Source organism: Ascidiella aspersa, chromosome 9, assembly GCF_963924565.1.
Source record: "Ascidiella aspersa chromosome 9, kaAscAspe10.2, whole genome shotgun sequence".
Lineage (NCBI taxonomy): Eukaryota > Metazoa > Chordata > Ascidiacea > Phlebobranchia > Ascidiidae > Ascidiella > Ascidiella aspersa.
Genome location: NC_139455.1, coordinates 14833360 through 14850995, shown reverse-complemented (window position 1 = coordinate 14850995; position 17636 = coordinate 14833360). Strand labels below are relative to the sequence as shown.

At 42.1% G+C, this 17636-nt stretch overlaps 2 protein-coding genes across 4 annotated transcripts; both read left to right on the top strand.

Annotated features, from left to right (window-relative positions):
• The first annotated feature begins 4228 nt into the window (after nt 1–4228).
• On the top strand, nt 4229–16909 carry LOC146133165 (uncharacterized). Of its 3 annotated transcripts, none has more exons than XM_083396613.1 (6): nt 4229–6842; nt 7424–8026; nt 8228–8628; nt 12221–12406; nt 13070–13199; nt 15692–16909. In XM_083396613.1, the coding sequence occupies exons 1-6, from the start codon at nt 6770–6772 to the stop codon at nt 15994–15996; spliced, it is 1698 nt and encodes a 565-aa protein (XP_083252739.1). In that variant the 5' UTR covers nt 4229–6769; the 3' UTR covers nt 15997–16909. The 3 variants fall into 3 exon arrangements, with proteins under 3 accessions (XP_083252739.1, XP_083252738.1, XP_083252737.1); XM_083396612.1 differs by having other exon boundaries at nt 7418–8026; XM_083396611.1 differs by having other exon boundaries at nt 7127–8026.
• On the top strand, nt 9833–11631 carry LOC146133166 (uncharacterized). Its single transcript, XM_083397008.1, has 2 exons — nt 9833–11131; nt 11410–11631. The coding sequence occupies exons 1-2, from the start codon at nt 9833–9835 to the stop codon at nt 11629–11631; spliced, it is 1521 nt and encodes a 506-aa protein (XP_083253134.1).
• Nucleotides 16910–17636: the final 727 nt, after the last annotated feature.

The following is a 17636-nucleotide window of genomic DNA, read 5'->3' as shown; positions in this document are numbered from 1 at the left end:
TTCGTCTACAACGATAGTTTAAGACTATAATAAAAAACTTTAACCCTTGTTAAAGCTCAACGTCAAAAACTTTTAAGGATTTTATTGTTTATAAAAAAGACAATATTTTTAAATGATTGTTTTCAGTAACTCATACCGTATATGGCAAACAGCGTTGGCGGTAGTAACATGAAATTACAATTATAAAAAAGACATGACGTACAAATGTTAGCATATATTTAAAGCAAATGAACTTTTTACAGGCCGAGCTTTTGAACAGAAAGACCAAAATCAATTAGGCTAATGTCACAGGAATAAATACTGCCGGCGTGCAATATAAATTATTTATACGCATAATTACACGCTCACAATAATAGACAAGCGTACCGTTTTGGCAAATGCCGATATATTTTTACAAGGGCAAAGCAAAGGAAATACGAAAGGAATTTCCTATTAAGTGTGTCCAAAAATAGCTAAACAGCAATATTCTGTTTCGCTTTAAAATGGGTCATTGCTTCTCATAATTATGCAAATATCTTACAATAGTCATGTTTTGATGCAAGTTTTGCAGTATGTGCATAAAAGTAAGTGTCAAACTTAAAACCAAGAGTTTAAATGAAAATAATTTCCTACCTCATTACCTAATATATTAGCTGTTTAGGAGCTAACAAAATATTCTTGATATTATGACACACAACAGGATTTTTAATTGGCGTTCCATTAAACCACATTTTTAAAGACATTCCGACCAAAAAAAAGTTCTTAAATTCAAATAATGTCTCATTTTAAAAATAACCCAAATAGGAATGCCACCCTGACTTTATGGAAAATCCAAATGGCAAACAATTTGTACATGATAAGAACATGTGATATTATGGGATAATAGGTTTTAAGGGTAAACGTAAACATTTCCATGGGATTTGAACTATGCACTCGACAGGGTGAGCAAGACCAAAAGTGGTTACTCGAATAAGCTATTAAATATAATACAACATCAATACAGGTCGGTGTTTGAGTATTAGGCTATTTAGAAACATTCGGCAGTGAGGGAATTTTATTGTTCCAAATCCTATCTTAAACTAATGATATATATATATATATATATATATATATATTAGTATATATATATATATATAGTGGTCGTTAAATGTTGAAATTGCAATATTGAGAATTACAAATAACCGATTTTGGGAATTAAAAACGCTGCAAATCACGTAACATTGATAACAATTGACAATTTACATAACAGAATCGAACGGTCTTACATAACGGCGATAATTGACAATAATTGATGTTGTTGTTAACTGCTTATCAGTGCAGCGCCTTGGCCACCAGTCCCTTATGCAACTAACACGCGACGCAGAAATAATTTCCGACGGAAGACTCCCCTGGGGTGGCGTGTCTGTCCCCCGTCAATCGATGGCAGCGCGTCGCGAAATATCGAAGAAGAGTAAGCAGGCCATGGAAAGCGGACATAATTTTCACCTAAGGAACCGCACACGCGCCTGATCGATTTTCGACGTTTTTGTACAAATCGATATGCCACGTTGCGCGAGGGTATGTTTTTATTTTTCGACGCAACAAAAAGCAGACAGCGGCGGGGTTTTAAATGCGACGCAATGCGGCCCGAAATAGCGGATCGGGAAAGGCGACGCTGATGCTCGCGCTGCGCGGCTGCTATATCGGGCACCGCATCGCTTCCTTATTGGTCACATCGGATACGGCGGCACGGTGACGTCGACTACGTCGGGGAACCACCTTGCGTTGCCTCGTTTCTTTCTCTGCTTCTCTCTCTCGCCCTTTTTATGCGAATGTTTGAAAATATTTGCTCGACGTTTTGATCGAACGTTAACAATTTCACCGCGATGTAGAATGCGCCAATATCCTCTAGTTTCCGGATTCCTCGAAAATCGAATGTGTCCACATATCGTTGTCCCACAATTGACGCTGACGTACCTTGTTGCGTCTAAAGTTCACCTTGAAGCCGTTTTCGGAACAGAGAACAAGTAAACACACGGCGTCATTTTACGCACATGTTGCTATGGCATGAGCAAACGAGCGCTAGCGCGTGGGGCAAAGTCCCCAGGAAACCGAGGACATATACAGATGGTTGGCACATTTGGCGCAAAGGAAAGCGAAACGAAACCGTCACACTTGAGACTGAAGGCCCGGTTAGAGTCAATATCAAACCTTACAAAATGATACGTTAACACTGCGCCAGTCTTAATACCGCTTCACACAAGGCATTCGTTTTCTTTTTAAGTAATATTTTCGAATTAAACTAACTATTTTTAAGCTCTTAAGCATGGGAAAACATTTTTGTGGCATACTATTGGATAGCAACAGACCACATACCTGAATTCTTCAACAATAAATCAAAATTACATACAACCGCAAACCAAACCAATAAAACACATTCAGTATTAATTATGAATACAAGGAATAGCGGTTTGTTTTATATTTGAAAAATATGGGGGAATTATTTTACTCAAAACCCCATTGCGAACACCTTTCGGTGTAAAACATACTATTGCAATAAAATTGAACTAACTGGGTATACTCTTATATTTATGGGTCAGGTCATGCAAAATTAACTGTCGAATTGAATTGACACCCAATCAAATAAACTGCACGAAGCACAGCATTCTTGTTTTTTTGCAGAACGCAATACCATTGCAGAATTTTCCCAGCCCAACGACAACAACGACCGAAACAGCAACCGATATTCGGCGGGGAAATAACCCGGCCTTGGGCAACTGGCAGCGCCAGTACAGAAAGCTATTGGTCCGGTAAATAGTTGTGCGCTCAAGCCTCAAGGGGAACCAGAAATTCTGCACCGAAACGAAACGACGACGTCGAAACAAGCGTTGGGAGCGTCGGACTAGTTAGGATAAAAAAGAATGCATTTATACGAGAAAAACTACTGAAAATACTCGCAAAAGCGACCTTCTCCCATTTAAAATAAACGCCAGAAGACTCTTTGTGACACTGCAGCTGATTGAGTAACTTACGCTCGGTTGTAGCCCGACTTGATAAATTCCGTAAGCATTACGTATACAAATCAATGTTGAAACGAGAGGTGTTATGTTTTACGTACATTCAGTTCGATTTACGTACATTCAGTTCAATTTGAAATTTACAAATTCTGCTTAAAATCAAATTTTACTTTAAACTACTTTTTATACTAAAATAGTTTAATATATCCACTATGTGGGTTTATTTTGTTTTTGACTTTGTTTAAATGTTCGTTCTTTTCGTTATTAACATGGAGTGTTAAAAACATCAAACAAAAAATAGTTTGTGCTAAACTTGCTATATGTTTAGATAAATGTAAGTATGAATACGCAACCACGACCCGTGGTAACCATCGAATAGTTTAGCTTTCGTTTTAGTTTTCTTAAATTACGATGTTGTCGTTATTTCAAATAAACGGTTTTAACAACTTTTAATTGCAATTAAAAATAAATGCGAATCGTGGTGCTAATTATCCTAGCACAACAAACATGCTTTAAACACTCTACGTTTTAAGTCAGTAGTCAATGCACCATTTAAATGTCATGATAACACTATTTTGGTGTAAACAAACGACGCCAAGGGACAATCCCGTCGACGCTGGAGGACCGTTGCGTAATGACGTGAAAATCTTTAAAGGGCACTGAGCAAAAATCACACATAGCCATCATGCGCGCCATCCCCCTCCGCACGCTGCGTGCGTCGAGGGTATTTTTAGCCCCGGGGTCTATAATCGCAAATCCGGAGCCTAAATGCGAGGCCCCACGCTGCGCCGCGAGACGAAAACGTAGCAAAAGGGAAAACGTCTAAATCAGCCTCCGACGACTGCCGAAAAAAAGGCACAGATATATAGCGGCCGCTTATACCGTGGTGAAAGCGATATACGACGAAGCGGCCATGAATATCGATTGTGACGTCACAGACGCGCTCCAGGATTGACATAGGCAGCGTCGGCACACTAAAAACCGCAAATAGGGCGACATTCGTTGGAGAGATACGAGCATGGAGAAGGAATGAGAAATAGCAAGAGCGTCGCGCCGATAGAGCGTGTTACGTAATAGCCTTCTTTCCTTCGCGTCGCTTGCCTCTCTCGCTTGGCATGGCGTTCCATAAATGCGTAGCAGACGAGCGTCAGTGCGTCAGTGTGCGTAAAGACGACGTCAAGCAAGGGATGCCGGGCTTCCACTTCATAATGCGCGCAATTCGACAAGGGTCGAGGTATCGGCAATTGATCCAGCCGCAGTTTACGTTGATGCCAAGTCAGATTTACTATTGGTTTTATCAGTTGAGTTTATCGGCAGCATTCAGAAAAAAACGCGGAAAACCTTAAACTTTTATGACAACCGTGTTTGAGCCAATATAAGCATTGGAAAATTGGTTTCATGCGAAATATTGTAATTTCGATATTGAGTTTCCGCAACCAAAGATAAGCAAGCACCCGACAGTATAGATTTTTAGTTAAAATTGATCTTTGTGCCGTATGTTTAAATCAAGCGAAAATCTAAAACTTAAATACTAAATTAAAAGTGAATTTGCATCTCAATAATCTTGCACATTTCGGCATTAGCAAATAAGGTGATTGTGTTTCGGTCGTAAAGCGAAGTTTTACCTCAGTGGTTGTTTCCGGTGCGATGAGAATTCTTGTCGCCGAATAAGTGCGGAGAAAATCGTGCGCCAAAAGCGTCGACGCTGCGTGAAATAGATTCGACGGAAGCTATTTCAGGCGCTTCGTCGAGCAAGTCTTTCTCTCGTAGAATCCGCTCGGGTCGCTTCGCGCCTACTCGGGATGTTTCGAGGGACGTTCGCCGGCGCTCGCGCATGTTCGCTAGGCTTCGCGCCGAAACGAAAACCTTTCTCAGGTAGCTCTAGGTGGATCCCGTGAAGGGTCTATTTGCGGCGCGCGGCGAGAATAGCGCTGAAAATTCGAAAATAGCGTCGGGCGGCGCGCACAAGGGTTATTTTGCGGGACAGAACTTTTTGCGCACGTTGTTGCTGGCAATAATTTTTGTCCGCTACTGCCAATTTTTTACGCCCTACCGCACCGGCCCGTAGGTGTTTGTTTTCTTTGGCTCGAGGAGCGTTTATCATGGAATTGGCTTTTACCTGCTAATCTTTCATGCGGTAGCTTGTCGTTATGATATCTGAAATTTAAGCAAAATATGTTTGTCGCATATAAAATTATGTACCGTGCTTTTTGGATATAATCAGTAGGGTTGTTGTTCTTCAAATGCATCAAGATAACGCTGAAAGTATTTTTTTACCATTCGGAATGAAAAAAACATTTTTTCAGTAATGAGTTTAAACACTCGTCATTCTTTTGGCAGATATATTCTAATTTTTGACCTGACCTGAAATAATTATGAAAAATATCTTCATTAACTTGATAAGAGTAGTGCAAGCGGTGACAAAAACCCGAGCTGAAAAACATGCCAGAATGTCTTTATCAAAAAACCTTGTTTAATTCAACCAATTTCGCCCGTAATAAGTCTTTATTGGCTTCCTAAGTTGTTTTCTCGTTTACCTCAACTTACCGCTCTAAAATTTCATGTAATACCCATTTATTGCATTTTAGCTAAGTTTAACTTTCATTACCAAGGCTTCGGAATATTGGTCTTATGAATCTAGTAAGAAACTCATGATAAATTATGGCAATAAATCTAGAATTAGAAAGCAGCTGGAAATCAACTATTCTAAAAGTCACAGAGAAAACAATTTCGCTATTTACACTAGACATATCAAAGCTTTTCGACCAAGAAGGTTTCCGCACAGAGAAACCTAAATTTGAATATCCTTATTTACTCGGCTGTCAAACTCACCCGATCCTCCCCAAATTTCAGTAACGCAAATCTGTATAAAGGTCTACCGCTAGAAATTGCTAAATTGGCTTTGGCGGAAAAATTTCGGACCGAGCGCTTCCTACAATTCGACGCTTCGATTTCGTCCTATTACCACGTATAATGGTCAATTGATTCCAGAATACGATCTGTGACGCGAGCGACGGGCGATCGCGCTCTCGATTAAATGTCAATTGTTTCCGTATTGTGACGCATGAATACTGTTGGAATACGCGGCGCACGTGCTGACGCCGATGACAGCGGGACGAAAAAAGTGCCTGCTATTTTTCGACGGAGTTGAACTTACCGTCTGTTTCCTTCTAGCGGCGTTATTGCTTCGCGCTAAAGACAAAGGATCAGTTGTCATGAAAGTTTTTGTATGATATCACTATAGGTCAACCGCAATCGCAGGTGTGACAGGTTAAAGTTAGTTTTTGTTTGCCTCTTTAGCTTTAACGTGTATTACTATGGTAGATTGTGATTTAAATACAAGATATAAGAATACAAGTTTAAAGTAGAATAGAATAGAGCAGCGTGTAAAAGCTTGGATCAGGTATTAAGGTTAGATATGTCGGCTAGCTAAAATTTAAATTTAATAGTTTTATACAAATATAACATTTAAGAGCAACAAAAAAATATTTAGACAAAATTCAAATAATTACTAATTATATTTGATTTGGCAGCACATTTTTTTTACTACACTTTTTAAATGGGTTGTCCTATGTTCTAGCTTATCGAACAAAATGGCGTCTTGATTTAAAAGGAAACTTAGTTGCAAGTGTTTCTTGGTTATAGGACAACAACATTCAAACAGAACTTAATGAGTACCGTAAAAGTTTGTACGAGAAAATCTTGTTTTTTTAGGTTTACAAAACATAAATTTTTTTTTCTATCCAGTGTTGGCTTGTAGTGGATTTTTCCGAGATCTTAGATCTTACTAATGCATGGTGAAATCATCGGACAAAATTGAGTCGAAAGAATCTCCCAATTTCAAGCCCATACCTCATAAAAAACAAGGTGACAATTTTATTACCTAAAACAATTTTATTTGACTATTTTTGAGTATTTAATTTACATTCAAGTGTGTTGTCTATATGTTGGTTCTATACATTTTTGCTTTTTCGTTAGACAAACCTGCTTATGCGTTGTTTGTTTTTGTTATCCACCCTAAGTACTATTATCGTTATTAACAGTCGCTTTTTATTTTTTACCATTCTTACTTTAATGTTTGGTTTTCTCAGGCATAAACATTTTAATGTATATTCTATCACGTTTTCATATAACGTTCATCATTTGCGTAGAAAACAAGCGTCATTCACATCGTCATCTATCACCAGTTAAAGTCGAAAACATGGAATGTGTAGTATTTGATGGTCCTACCGACATTACCCAATTTTATGGATTTGCTTCGTCGGGTGTGAGTGTCTCCTACCCGTCCGTTTCCACCACCCCAGTTGACAACTGCGATTTTAGCTCGTTTCTGGGCGGCGAAAGTCAGGCCTCTGACAACACCATGGACAAACTTCTAGAGAGCATCGCGTCCGAACCCTTTTCGGTACAGTATTCGAGCGCTAATGTTGCCTTGTCTCAAGACGCAGGCGGCCTTGACTTCGTCAGTTCATCTCCGGCCAGCGCCATCAGCAGCGAGCTCTGCCCAGTGTCCACCTACCACAACCTGGACACCTCGTACGCCATGAGCCAGCAGTGCAGTCCGGTCATGACGCAACAACTGTACGGCAGCGACCAGCACCAACAACAGCAACAACAGCAGCGTTGTCAGCAGCAGCGACAAAACATGGGATGGCTTTCGGAACGGCAGGCGTCCACCTGCGACAGCTCAAGCGGTTCTCCTATAGGCGCTGGGGGTCGCTCTAGCATGGATCCTGCTTTGGATGAAATCCAAGGATGTTATCAATCTGAAGGAGAGATACTCCCTAGACCCATTGATGTTTTTCAGCCATGTACCAGTGCATACAGCCAGCCGTCAAACACTGGCTTTAGCTTCGTACCGGGAACGAATTGTGGATTATACGAACAACAACCCGACAACAATTTAACCACAACTCAAGCTCTGTGTGGTCCCTACGACAAAATAACTCAGCAGCAGCCTTGTAGTTTCGCAAGACAATCGCTGACCAACGAGAGTTCGTTCTGTGAAATCGACGCCCTTCCACATGGATTTCAAGAAATTCCCAGCACACGTAAGCATATAAATTAGCACATTAGTGTTGCCTCACTTGTTTTTTACTTTGTTTTGATAGATTTTTTTATAACGCACATATTGTTGTTTTGCAATGTAATGCGTTATGGTAATTGTAGCTTTTGTGTTGTTAACTTGTAGCTTACTGGACTCAATAGAAAACGTAAGCAGTTACAAAAGTAATCAAGCAAAATGTTTTTAGCATCGACATACTTTTCTCACTCGATGTCGGCTCACAGCAACAGCACCACCCAGGGACGACAGCCGCGCAACATGCTGTGCCGGCAAATGTCGCACGAAGCAGCCTCTCCAAATAGACAAGCGTTTACGCCTCCCCACTACTCCTTCTCTGGACCATCCAGCCCTGGGTCTCTCGTGGTGCGGCCTGCCATAGAGTCTTTTCCCCGCCCTCATCAGGCACATTGTTCCTACAACGACGCCTCCTGCTCATCGAGAATCTATCAGGAGCAGTGCTCCGCTCCAATGTCCGGTAGAAGGTCTTCCATGTTCCTCCCAAAATCGGGTGGTTTTCTACTTCATCAGCCCACCAACCAACAGCAACCACCTACTCAACAAATGGCCAAGCCAACCACGTTATTGCCGGTATGTTCAAAAACGTTTTTGTCTACTAGCATATCGGCGTTTATTTGCTCATAGTCACACTTGCAACTGGCTAAATTTATGAAAATCAACGTTAAGCCGGTAATTTGAAATGTAAAACCATCTACGTGGTCGGTGGTTTACCGCTTTGTGAACGTTTCACTAAAGAAACAAAAGTACTTAAAAGCCTCAAACATAATAGATGATAAAACATTTGTAGAGTCTTGTTTGAACAGCAGCTATCTCGTCTACTTATATCCACTTATATGTAAATTTATTGCTTTCGCAATGCTCCAACCATATCAAATCAGGCCTCTGACCTTGTTTTGACGTTTACCTGAACGCCAGCAACTATGCACTTGGTACATCCTACTGCGATTATCAGGTTTCTAGTTTTCGGCTTACTGAAACAGAATGTCAAAAATGGCTTTGCATATACTCAATAGGCGAACACGCGACGGCGTCCTATCGCGCCACATCTAATAGCTTCGGATTATGTACTCGGAACAGCGAATTCTTCTTACCGAGCAAATGCGCGGCATATCGGGGTCGAATCAAGCACGGATAAAAATCCCGATTTGTCGCGATCACGTAACAAAAGTTCCGTGGCTGAACTAAATAAAACGTACGATCCTTACGAGCAAGGCGCGCTGTTTTTTTAGCAAAATAGGTGCAACCTATACAGAGCACATTTTTTTTTTTTTTATTGTTTACTGAAAGGGCCGAGTGGAAAGCGGAGTGGGCAGTTTTTCGGACTGGACTGTCGACCGCGCCGCGACTATCTTGCTTTCGGCCGCTACGTGAGTGAGAGGCCACCGCGTAGCCCCAGGGCAGCGGGCGTTCTCTTCTTCAATTTTACACTTTTCTTTCTGGCGTGATGATAACCGTGTGGTGCAGGTACCATCGACGATACTCGATTATTTTTTACTGCATGTTCGTCAGCGCAGTGTCCAAGTTTATGTTGGCAAACCGAGTTAAAGCAGCAGTCAGGTTTAGTTGACACCGCTAGAAAGGCGTGGTCTAACAGTAGCATTGTAATATTAGCTTGAAGAACATAACTAACTCTACTTTAGCAGGCATAGCAGCTATAGGTGTAGGCAAAAGTTTGCAATGTAATACTTAGCATGACAAATATGCCCATTCTGCAATACACCTTGATAGAAATTGTTTTGAAAAGTATCCTCGCCTCCGAAAGAAACGAAACAGTATGAGTCGTTTAGATTTTACTCGGCCGTTGGGTGGTCGTGGACCCGCCGGTTTAATCGGAGGTTCGCCCCAGCCACATGACGTCATCACTTCAGTAAGGACACCGCCGGGAATGCACCGATTTACCGATACCATATTGGAGGCAAGTCACAGTTTCGATCACGACCGACAGTCTTCCTCTTCGTCGTCTCTGATTGGCTACGACGATGGTGAGGTCACCGACATGTCTGACCCGCTTCAGGAGAGGAACTTGATTCCGCACTTTCACGGAAACGGCAAGGAAAAGGTTTGCACACAGCAGATCAACAATCAGCTAGTTGATAGGCAAAGTCCGATTACGATCCACTCACTTACCACGTCTGGGGGTGGAATTAAAATCACTGGGAACCTCGCGCCTCCGCGCAGCTCCTGCTTCACCAGAAAGTGGCACCGGAACGTGCAAGATGTCAGCCTGGCCGCTGCTATCTCCCCAAATACATCACAATGGCTAAGTCCCGAGCCAAGATCGTCTAGTCCACCCAAATCGCCCACGCAAACACCAACTTCAATTCAGGAGTTTTGGGAAGACGAGAGAAACATGGGGGAGTGCTTTAGCCGTCCATCATCTGGCATGTACCAAGACTCACACCCGTGCTCCCCGGCCGATATGACCCCCTTTCGCCTGCCAACAGATTCCCGCATTTCAGAGGAAAACTTTGACATGATGGAGGCGGTAAAATTGGAGCCCGGAAGTTTTCCGATGGCCAACACATCGTCGTCCTGGAGTGATCACACGCGCCGAAGGTACCTGTCGTTCGATCCGGTCATGAACCCCAACTTCGATTTGACCCAGAAGTCTCTGACAGCCGTCCAAAACGTGAACAGTTTCCTCGGGATCAACAGCGAGTCTGCCTCTTATCAGGACAACTCCCCTATATCACCCTCTCAGTTTGTTGTCTCGGAGCAGGGTTTCTTAAACTGCCATACGCCGAGTAACTTTTTAGCCAGCCACAGCTTTGTGGAGCACAGCCCTTTCAACGCAATGTCTATTCAACACCCAAACGTGGCGTCGCGTCACCAGAGCGGCCACTCGTTTATTCCAAACGGCCAGTTTGAAAGCAATCTTATGAACAAGCGCAGAAGAATATCCCTGCCCTCTTGCCAACCAAATAACTGCCTCGTACCACAGCCGTCGCCTATATTTTCCGCCCCCGGTTCGTGTGACAACATGAGCAGCAAGATCGACGTGAAAATCGAGTATTTTGCGCCCGACGACGTGCGGTTAAACCCAATAACGTTTCACTCGCAAATGCCATTACAGGTAAAAATTAAATCATTATTTTGGAGTTAGCCGTCGTCGTAATTGAGTCTGAATTTGCACACAAAAGTGTTACGCACAGCCAAACTGTAATACGAAATATATATTGTAATATTTGCTTCATTTTTATTGGCATTGCACATTATTTGCCTACCGTCAACGTTTTCCACGTAGGGCGATCGGTATGCATTATTTTAGCAATGAAGGAAGATAGTTGTTATACACCGGTATAATCGGTGCACCGACTCTGCACTGGCTACAACATTATCTTTGCCACGTAGGTCGTGCTAAGCGCCCGTGAGATGGCGACGGCGGCCGCCAACACACGTATGAAGGGTATTTATTGTCGAGATATATTATACGTGGTGGTGACAGGCGAGATCCAACAGCAGGCACGAAACGGCCTTGAAACACTCTCGTTGATTATGGCTCGGTTGCGGCTGCACACAAGCGCAGCCAGGCACGCAACTGGAACAGTGCAGATCCGGCGGCGGCGCCTTTAGCTATCGCTCACGCCTCTCAGCTGTACCTTGCACGGTGAACTGCTTGTAGCCCGAGGCCTAGTCTCGAGGCAGGCTCCTTGCCGCCGCAATCATTTTGCTCACGCGTAATAACACATTCGCAGAGGCGAAGCGATATACGTCGCAGATGTTTAATCCGCCACTTTAATGGACACAGTTCGCCTTCGGATCAAAATGGCGCTCGCCTTTGTAGTCGAAACGCCATGTAGCATTTTTCGCGCGTCATGTGGTGGACTGTTAGCGGGCAAGCACTCCCCACTGTGGCAATGCAGCGAGTGGCGCTTGCAAAACAATAGGATTTACACGTAGCGCCTATAAACAAGACAGTTGGATCCCACCGCTGCTGTTATTTTTTGGCCTCGTAACTAACTGTTGCATGTCTTTAAAACCATACAATTTTGAGATCACGTGCAGACAACTATGAGATTGAGACACTAATGCTTGAAACGACAGCAATAACAAAACGTTACTTGCAAACTGGTGTAAACACGATTTCACAAACACCTGTAACTTAAAACCTTTTTTCTATTTTTTTACCAAAGTTTAGAGATGATTTATATTTATGTTACAGAGTCATCCCAAAACATCGATTGCAACTGGTCTAATCAGCGCTTCGCATCAGATCCCCACATCTCACCCCTCCGTTTCACCCCCCTACGGGGGTTTCGGCGAGGGTTCATGCGCCGTGTGCGGGGATAAAGCGAGGTGGCAACACTACGGAGTTCTTGCTTGTGAAGGGTGCAAAGGATTCTTCAAGGTGATTAAACCGATAGGCTAATTCACCATATCAATTTTAGAGGGATCTCCAAGTAGTTTAAACCGAAAATTTTATGAAAACATTCACGTTACCGTTGATTTACCCATTGAAATTAGTTGAAGATTCGATCGCAAAGGACATTTGCACCTCGGCTTAAATACGCCACAAGAATTCAACCTACAGCGTTGATTATAAAACATTTTACGTATAGCGTGTTTGACTGACAAACTTTGTTCTGCTTTCACATGGTAAACAAAAAAAAATCTGGCCGAAAAAAGAATGTTGGTGTATCACAAAACAAAACAGACGAAATGTGAAAAATTATTTTCATTAGAAACGGAGGTCGACGAACTTTATTACAGATTTCGGACTTTATAATCAAATTTAAAATAGTCTCAAGAAAACACACTTGCCAACATCATTAAGGCCAACAACCTTGATATGTTTTGTATTAAGCCAGACTAATCGAGAAAGAAAAACATTGTTTGTTTTTACCTGTAAACTAGTCAAACATTCCAGTGCCTCATTCAAGTTGAAGCCCAGGGGCCTGAGAAAGCCAACCACATGAGCGTATATATGTATGCAGAAACCTCACTCTCGTTAGCGCGTATGATTGTCTTCTCTTATGGACCGTACTAACGTCGATGGTATCACTTTGTTTAGCGCTCGGTCCAGAAGAACGCCCGGTACGTTTGTTTGGGAAACAGGAACTGTCCGATAGACAAGAAGACGCGTACCCACTGTCCCTACTGCCGTTACCAGAAGTGCATTTCGGTCGGCATGATCAAAAACGGTGAGTGCCTTAAACTGGGTTCGCTTCACCACATGGTATGGCGGTCAATATGGTGCCTGGAATATTATGATTAGGTTTTAAAAGAATGCAACTTATACATGTCGGATGTTCGCGTTTGCCTTCCTTGATTGAACAAAATTAGGATGTTACTAAATCCAGTTATTGTAGCGAGTTTGAGGTACTTAACGGGTGTGCTGAAGTGCAAATCAAACGTCTATTTTAATCAGGATATTTAGTTGTTCGCAAAACTGTATATGTTCGCTTAAAGAACACCAATACAGTAATTAAGTTTTCTCGCTAACAAGTAAGGATTGACAAGGCACTGTGTGGAACGAAACGCTGGTATTTCACCGCAGCCGTCGTTCTTGCGCAGTAGACGCAACGAGGCCTCAGCTTGGGCGGCGGCAGTCTCACGAGTAGGTTGGGCTTGCCACACAAGACACCAATTACCGCGGTTTGATTGGTCCGCCGCAGACTCAAGCGAGCGATTAAATCATTGTGGTGATTATCCCAGGCGGCGCTAATCCGTCGCGGAAACGGAACCCCTCTCCCACCGCCGCTGACGCCCCCAATCAGCGGGGAAATGATTTGGCGGAAATTTGCGGCCGAAACCAATCAAATTTTACCCGATTGTTTCTTCACGAACGTGGATGCCCATACGGTCGACCAGTGTAAAATAAAAATCACCGCTACCCTTCTGTTTTTTTTTAGGGACATATTTTGAAAATTTGCATTTCCTTTCGTTAACTTTACAAACTATTGCACATATAATTCTGCGAATTAAACAGTCCATTTCGAGAAAAATGACCCGTTTCATTCGTTTTTTTGACAAATGATCTTCCAAAGAAATATAACCAAACAAGTCTAGGTGACGAGAAACACTGCGACGTCTTTAAACCATTTTCTATGTTCATTTTATGGCTGTAATTTCCCCAAGAATTATACACGCAGCAAAGTTGTTTCGTTGTTAAATTTAGCCCTTCTTTTATCAAAATAAAAAGTTGTGTTTAAGCGTGAATAATCCGCCTTATGATCTCTGATGAAAGACAAAAAGTTACAATACCAGGTTTCTCAAGAGGTAAAGATCTGTAGCTCGCCAGTTAACTTTTACAAGCTTTAGGCTAACATTTTGAGGATGAATGGCTGTCATTGTAAACCCGGTCGTTAAAAGGAGGTCAAATAGATTTGGCGACTAAGGAACCTTATACGTATTACGACGTCACCGGATAAATAAAGCAATTTATGGGGATAAAGTGCCTTTCCCCTGACAAAATGCGCCGGAAAAAGGACACTTTCCGTTTTACACATCCTTACGTTGAAAATTCCTCGCAAATTTACGACTTGGCTGAATATCAATAAAAAGTGTTGGGCCTGTAGCATTTTTTCGATGCTCCTGGCCCGGATTCGAAATGGGGTGCGTATTGCTTAAACCCTACGGGGCGATTAAGAAAACAGTGGCAATTTTCCCACGTACACTAGGATACTTAAGCACTCGAGCAGCAATAACAATCGAGCACCGTGTGCAGTTATTGCCTCGTATAACTTTTAACGCTTGCCTGAAGTTCAATGTCGCCGTTAACAGCGGCCGGCGTCGTCGGCGATTGCGGCAATATATTGCGACGAAGTGGCAATAAACATCGTAAGCGCCTCGCCGAAGCAACTACCTACACTTGCCCAAAGGGCGCAACTCGCGAAATTCGCTCGGCACCGCAATTGCAGCGAAAAAAGAGGGCCAAAATGCGACTGCGCAGTGATAAAACAACAACAACAACTGTACATTAGCGACGGTATGAGGGACCCCTTGCCGCCGCTATAATCACACCGGTTCGACTTCTTTCTCGCGTTTGCAATTCCACCTGACGTGGAGCCGTCTCGTGTTTGGCGGCCAGGGTTTAAACGGGTCCATTATCGCGCCGCTGCGATCTTCCCACGTATACCTGGCCTCTGTCGTGGCGTGTTTACCGGTCCATCTTGATTGAACGCCGAATTACCGGATTAACCCGCCCACAACACTCTGTGCGCCCTAAAAACAAAAGCAGCGTGTCCTTGCATTCTGCGCGCCCCGTCCGTCTTTAGTCGTTCATCGTATTGACTGACGAAGGTTCTTAGGGGCGAACGGTCCAGTCAGAGTGACGTTTTGTGCTGGTATATATTTTTATCGGCACGGCGGGGTGTTAATCGTATAGGTTTAAGCAGCTGTAAGCGACAGTGTTTAAAGCGATGTAACAATTCCAATAGTTAACTAAATGTAACGTTTGCTTTTAAAATAAATTTTCAACCTGATTGTTTTATAAATTATTTTTTTGTAGAATTGGCCTTTAAAGTTAGAATTGCCCTTTAATTTAATTAAAATACTGGATTGCAAGTTTAAATGAAACAAAGCTTTTATTATAAACTTTTATTGTTATACATTTTAAAGTCTGTAGTGTCTGGTCCTAGTTAAAAAATACAATGTGTATATTAGTGTTACTAAATTTCACTTTTGTTTGCAGTGGTGCGTACCGCCCGTCCAAGGAAGGCCTCGAAGCCAAAAACGGCAGTCGGCAAGTCAAAAGGCAGTCCCATGGTACAGCCTTTGCCGGGTACAGCCGCCAGTCACCTGATCCCGAGCAGGCCCAATCAAAACCCGTCTATTGCACACGTGACACCGACGGTGGGTCTCCTCGGCGAGCAGCAGCACAAACCGACAACAACCCTGAACACAAGTAGTATCTTTCAGTCCTTCGACTTGTCGTCCGCCGGCAGCAGTGGCAGCCAAAACATCACACCCAACGCTATGCAATCCTACTTCGATTAGGGGTAGAAACCGCGAGACATTTTATTGGCTTCAAAAATAGCTGTCGCCCGCGACACAATCGCTCCATGGAAGCAATCCCGGTCCAAAATAGAGGGGAAAGCGACGATTTTGTGTCCGAAATAGCTGCGTGTGGCAATTCGCACCTTTCCACGACTATTCCTGGCGACTCGGGCCCCGCAAACAAGAACAAGCAAAATCAACGACGCAACTGGTTGCGTAGCATTTCCGCCCATTGACGCCCATGTTCACTCATTGTTGACGTCACAAGAAGGGTAGGAAGTGATTTTTTGAGAAGAAATGCCCTTCGCTTAAGGGGGTTGTGGTACAATATGTATACGTGTGTCCATATCTTGCCGAGCATTTTGATGTGCGTTACTGTTTGCGAAAAAAGTTATGTATTACTATGTTCTGTCACCTCTGCCTTTTTGCTCGTTTTGTTTATCTTTTTTTTCACGGTGAAATTTTTCGGAATAATGCCTATTTTCGGTTTTAGAAGTATTTTCTAAACTTTTTTAATGACGATGTAGCCTTTTATCGCTCTTCACTCGTTTCTCAACAGTCCGCAACATTTTATTGCTCTTTTCGTTTTTCGAACCTATTTTCTCGGCAGCATCATTTTGTGACTTTTACTTTTTTTTGGCGTTGCTTCGTTTTTCTTTTGTGTATCGCAAAATATCTAAAGTTTCTTGTATTGTTTAGAAAATCTAAGAAAAAATTATATTTTTGCCAAAATTTTCCCCTTTTGTCTGGTCAGAATGACCCAAACGCCAATTTTCGTCGCTTTAGCGATCGTCAGTGGCTCGAAAATCTCTATGTCTTGCTTTATCGTGTATTGTTACATTACATAGTTGATTAAGGCCTTGCACACAATGAGTATATTGTGATACCACACAAATAAATCGTTAAAGCATGATGTTTGTTTGGTTTTTAGGTAAAGGTACCAACGAGCAGCATATGCCAGATTGTACTAGAAACGAGCTTTTACTTTTTGTTATTAACCAATCAGCACAAATAAAAAAGTTTAACACGACCATTATTGCTTGTTGTATAATTGTAAGGGTGATAATTTTTGAAACAAAATTGAAATTTGACAAAATTGTTTACTAAGAATTTTATGACAAAAACTTGACCTAACAGGAATACATTGATTTAAACACGAATGGTGGTATAAAAGACTGCATTAGTGTTTAGCGTTGTCAGTAACTCGTTTTTGCTGTTTTACTGACAACAAAATCTATTATTGTTTCTGTTTTTTTTAAATGCAAATCTGCTTAGCAGCGTAACGAAGTGTAAAATCGTCGAAAACAGAACAAATGGGTGTGAATTATCATGGTATTCTCATTCTGTTCGTGTTGAGCATTTCGGGAGTTAAACCGACACGATTTTCAAAAAAAGTAGTTAGGAAGTGGTTTAAAAGTGTCGTAACTCTAGTGATCTAGTCTATAGTATACAGCACTACTTTAACATGAAATAATACGGGTAATGAGTAGGGCGATTATTATTTTTTGACTTGTCAAATAAAAGTCAAAATTTACACTTTAGGTGAAAATTTGTCAAATTTTTTTCAAGTCAAAATCAATTAAAAATGCACATAAATCGAAAAATAATAAAAATATATAGCCAGCTTTTTGAAATTGTCG

Coding starts and splice junctions, on each gene's coding strand:
- LOC146133165 (XM_083396611.1), top strand. CDS start 6,770: ATGGTGAAATCATCGGACAAAATTGAGTCGAAAGAATCTCCCAATTTC. Junction 8,027..8,227: donor TCAAGAAATTCCCAGCACAC/GTAAGCATATAA, acceptor AAATGTTTTTAG/CATCGACATACTTTTCTCAC. Junction 8,629..12,220: donor AGCCAACCACGTTATTGCCG/GTATGTTCAAAA, acceptor TTTATGTTACAG/AGTCATCCCAAAACATCGAT.
- LOC146133166 (XM_083397008.1), top strand. CDS start 9,833: ATGAGTCGTTTAGATTTTACTCGGCCGTTGGGTGGTCGTGGACCCGCC. Junction 11,132..11,409: donor ACTCGCAAATGCCATTACAG/GTAAAAATTAAA, acceptor TTTGCCACGTAG/GTCGTGCTAAGCGCCCGTGA.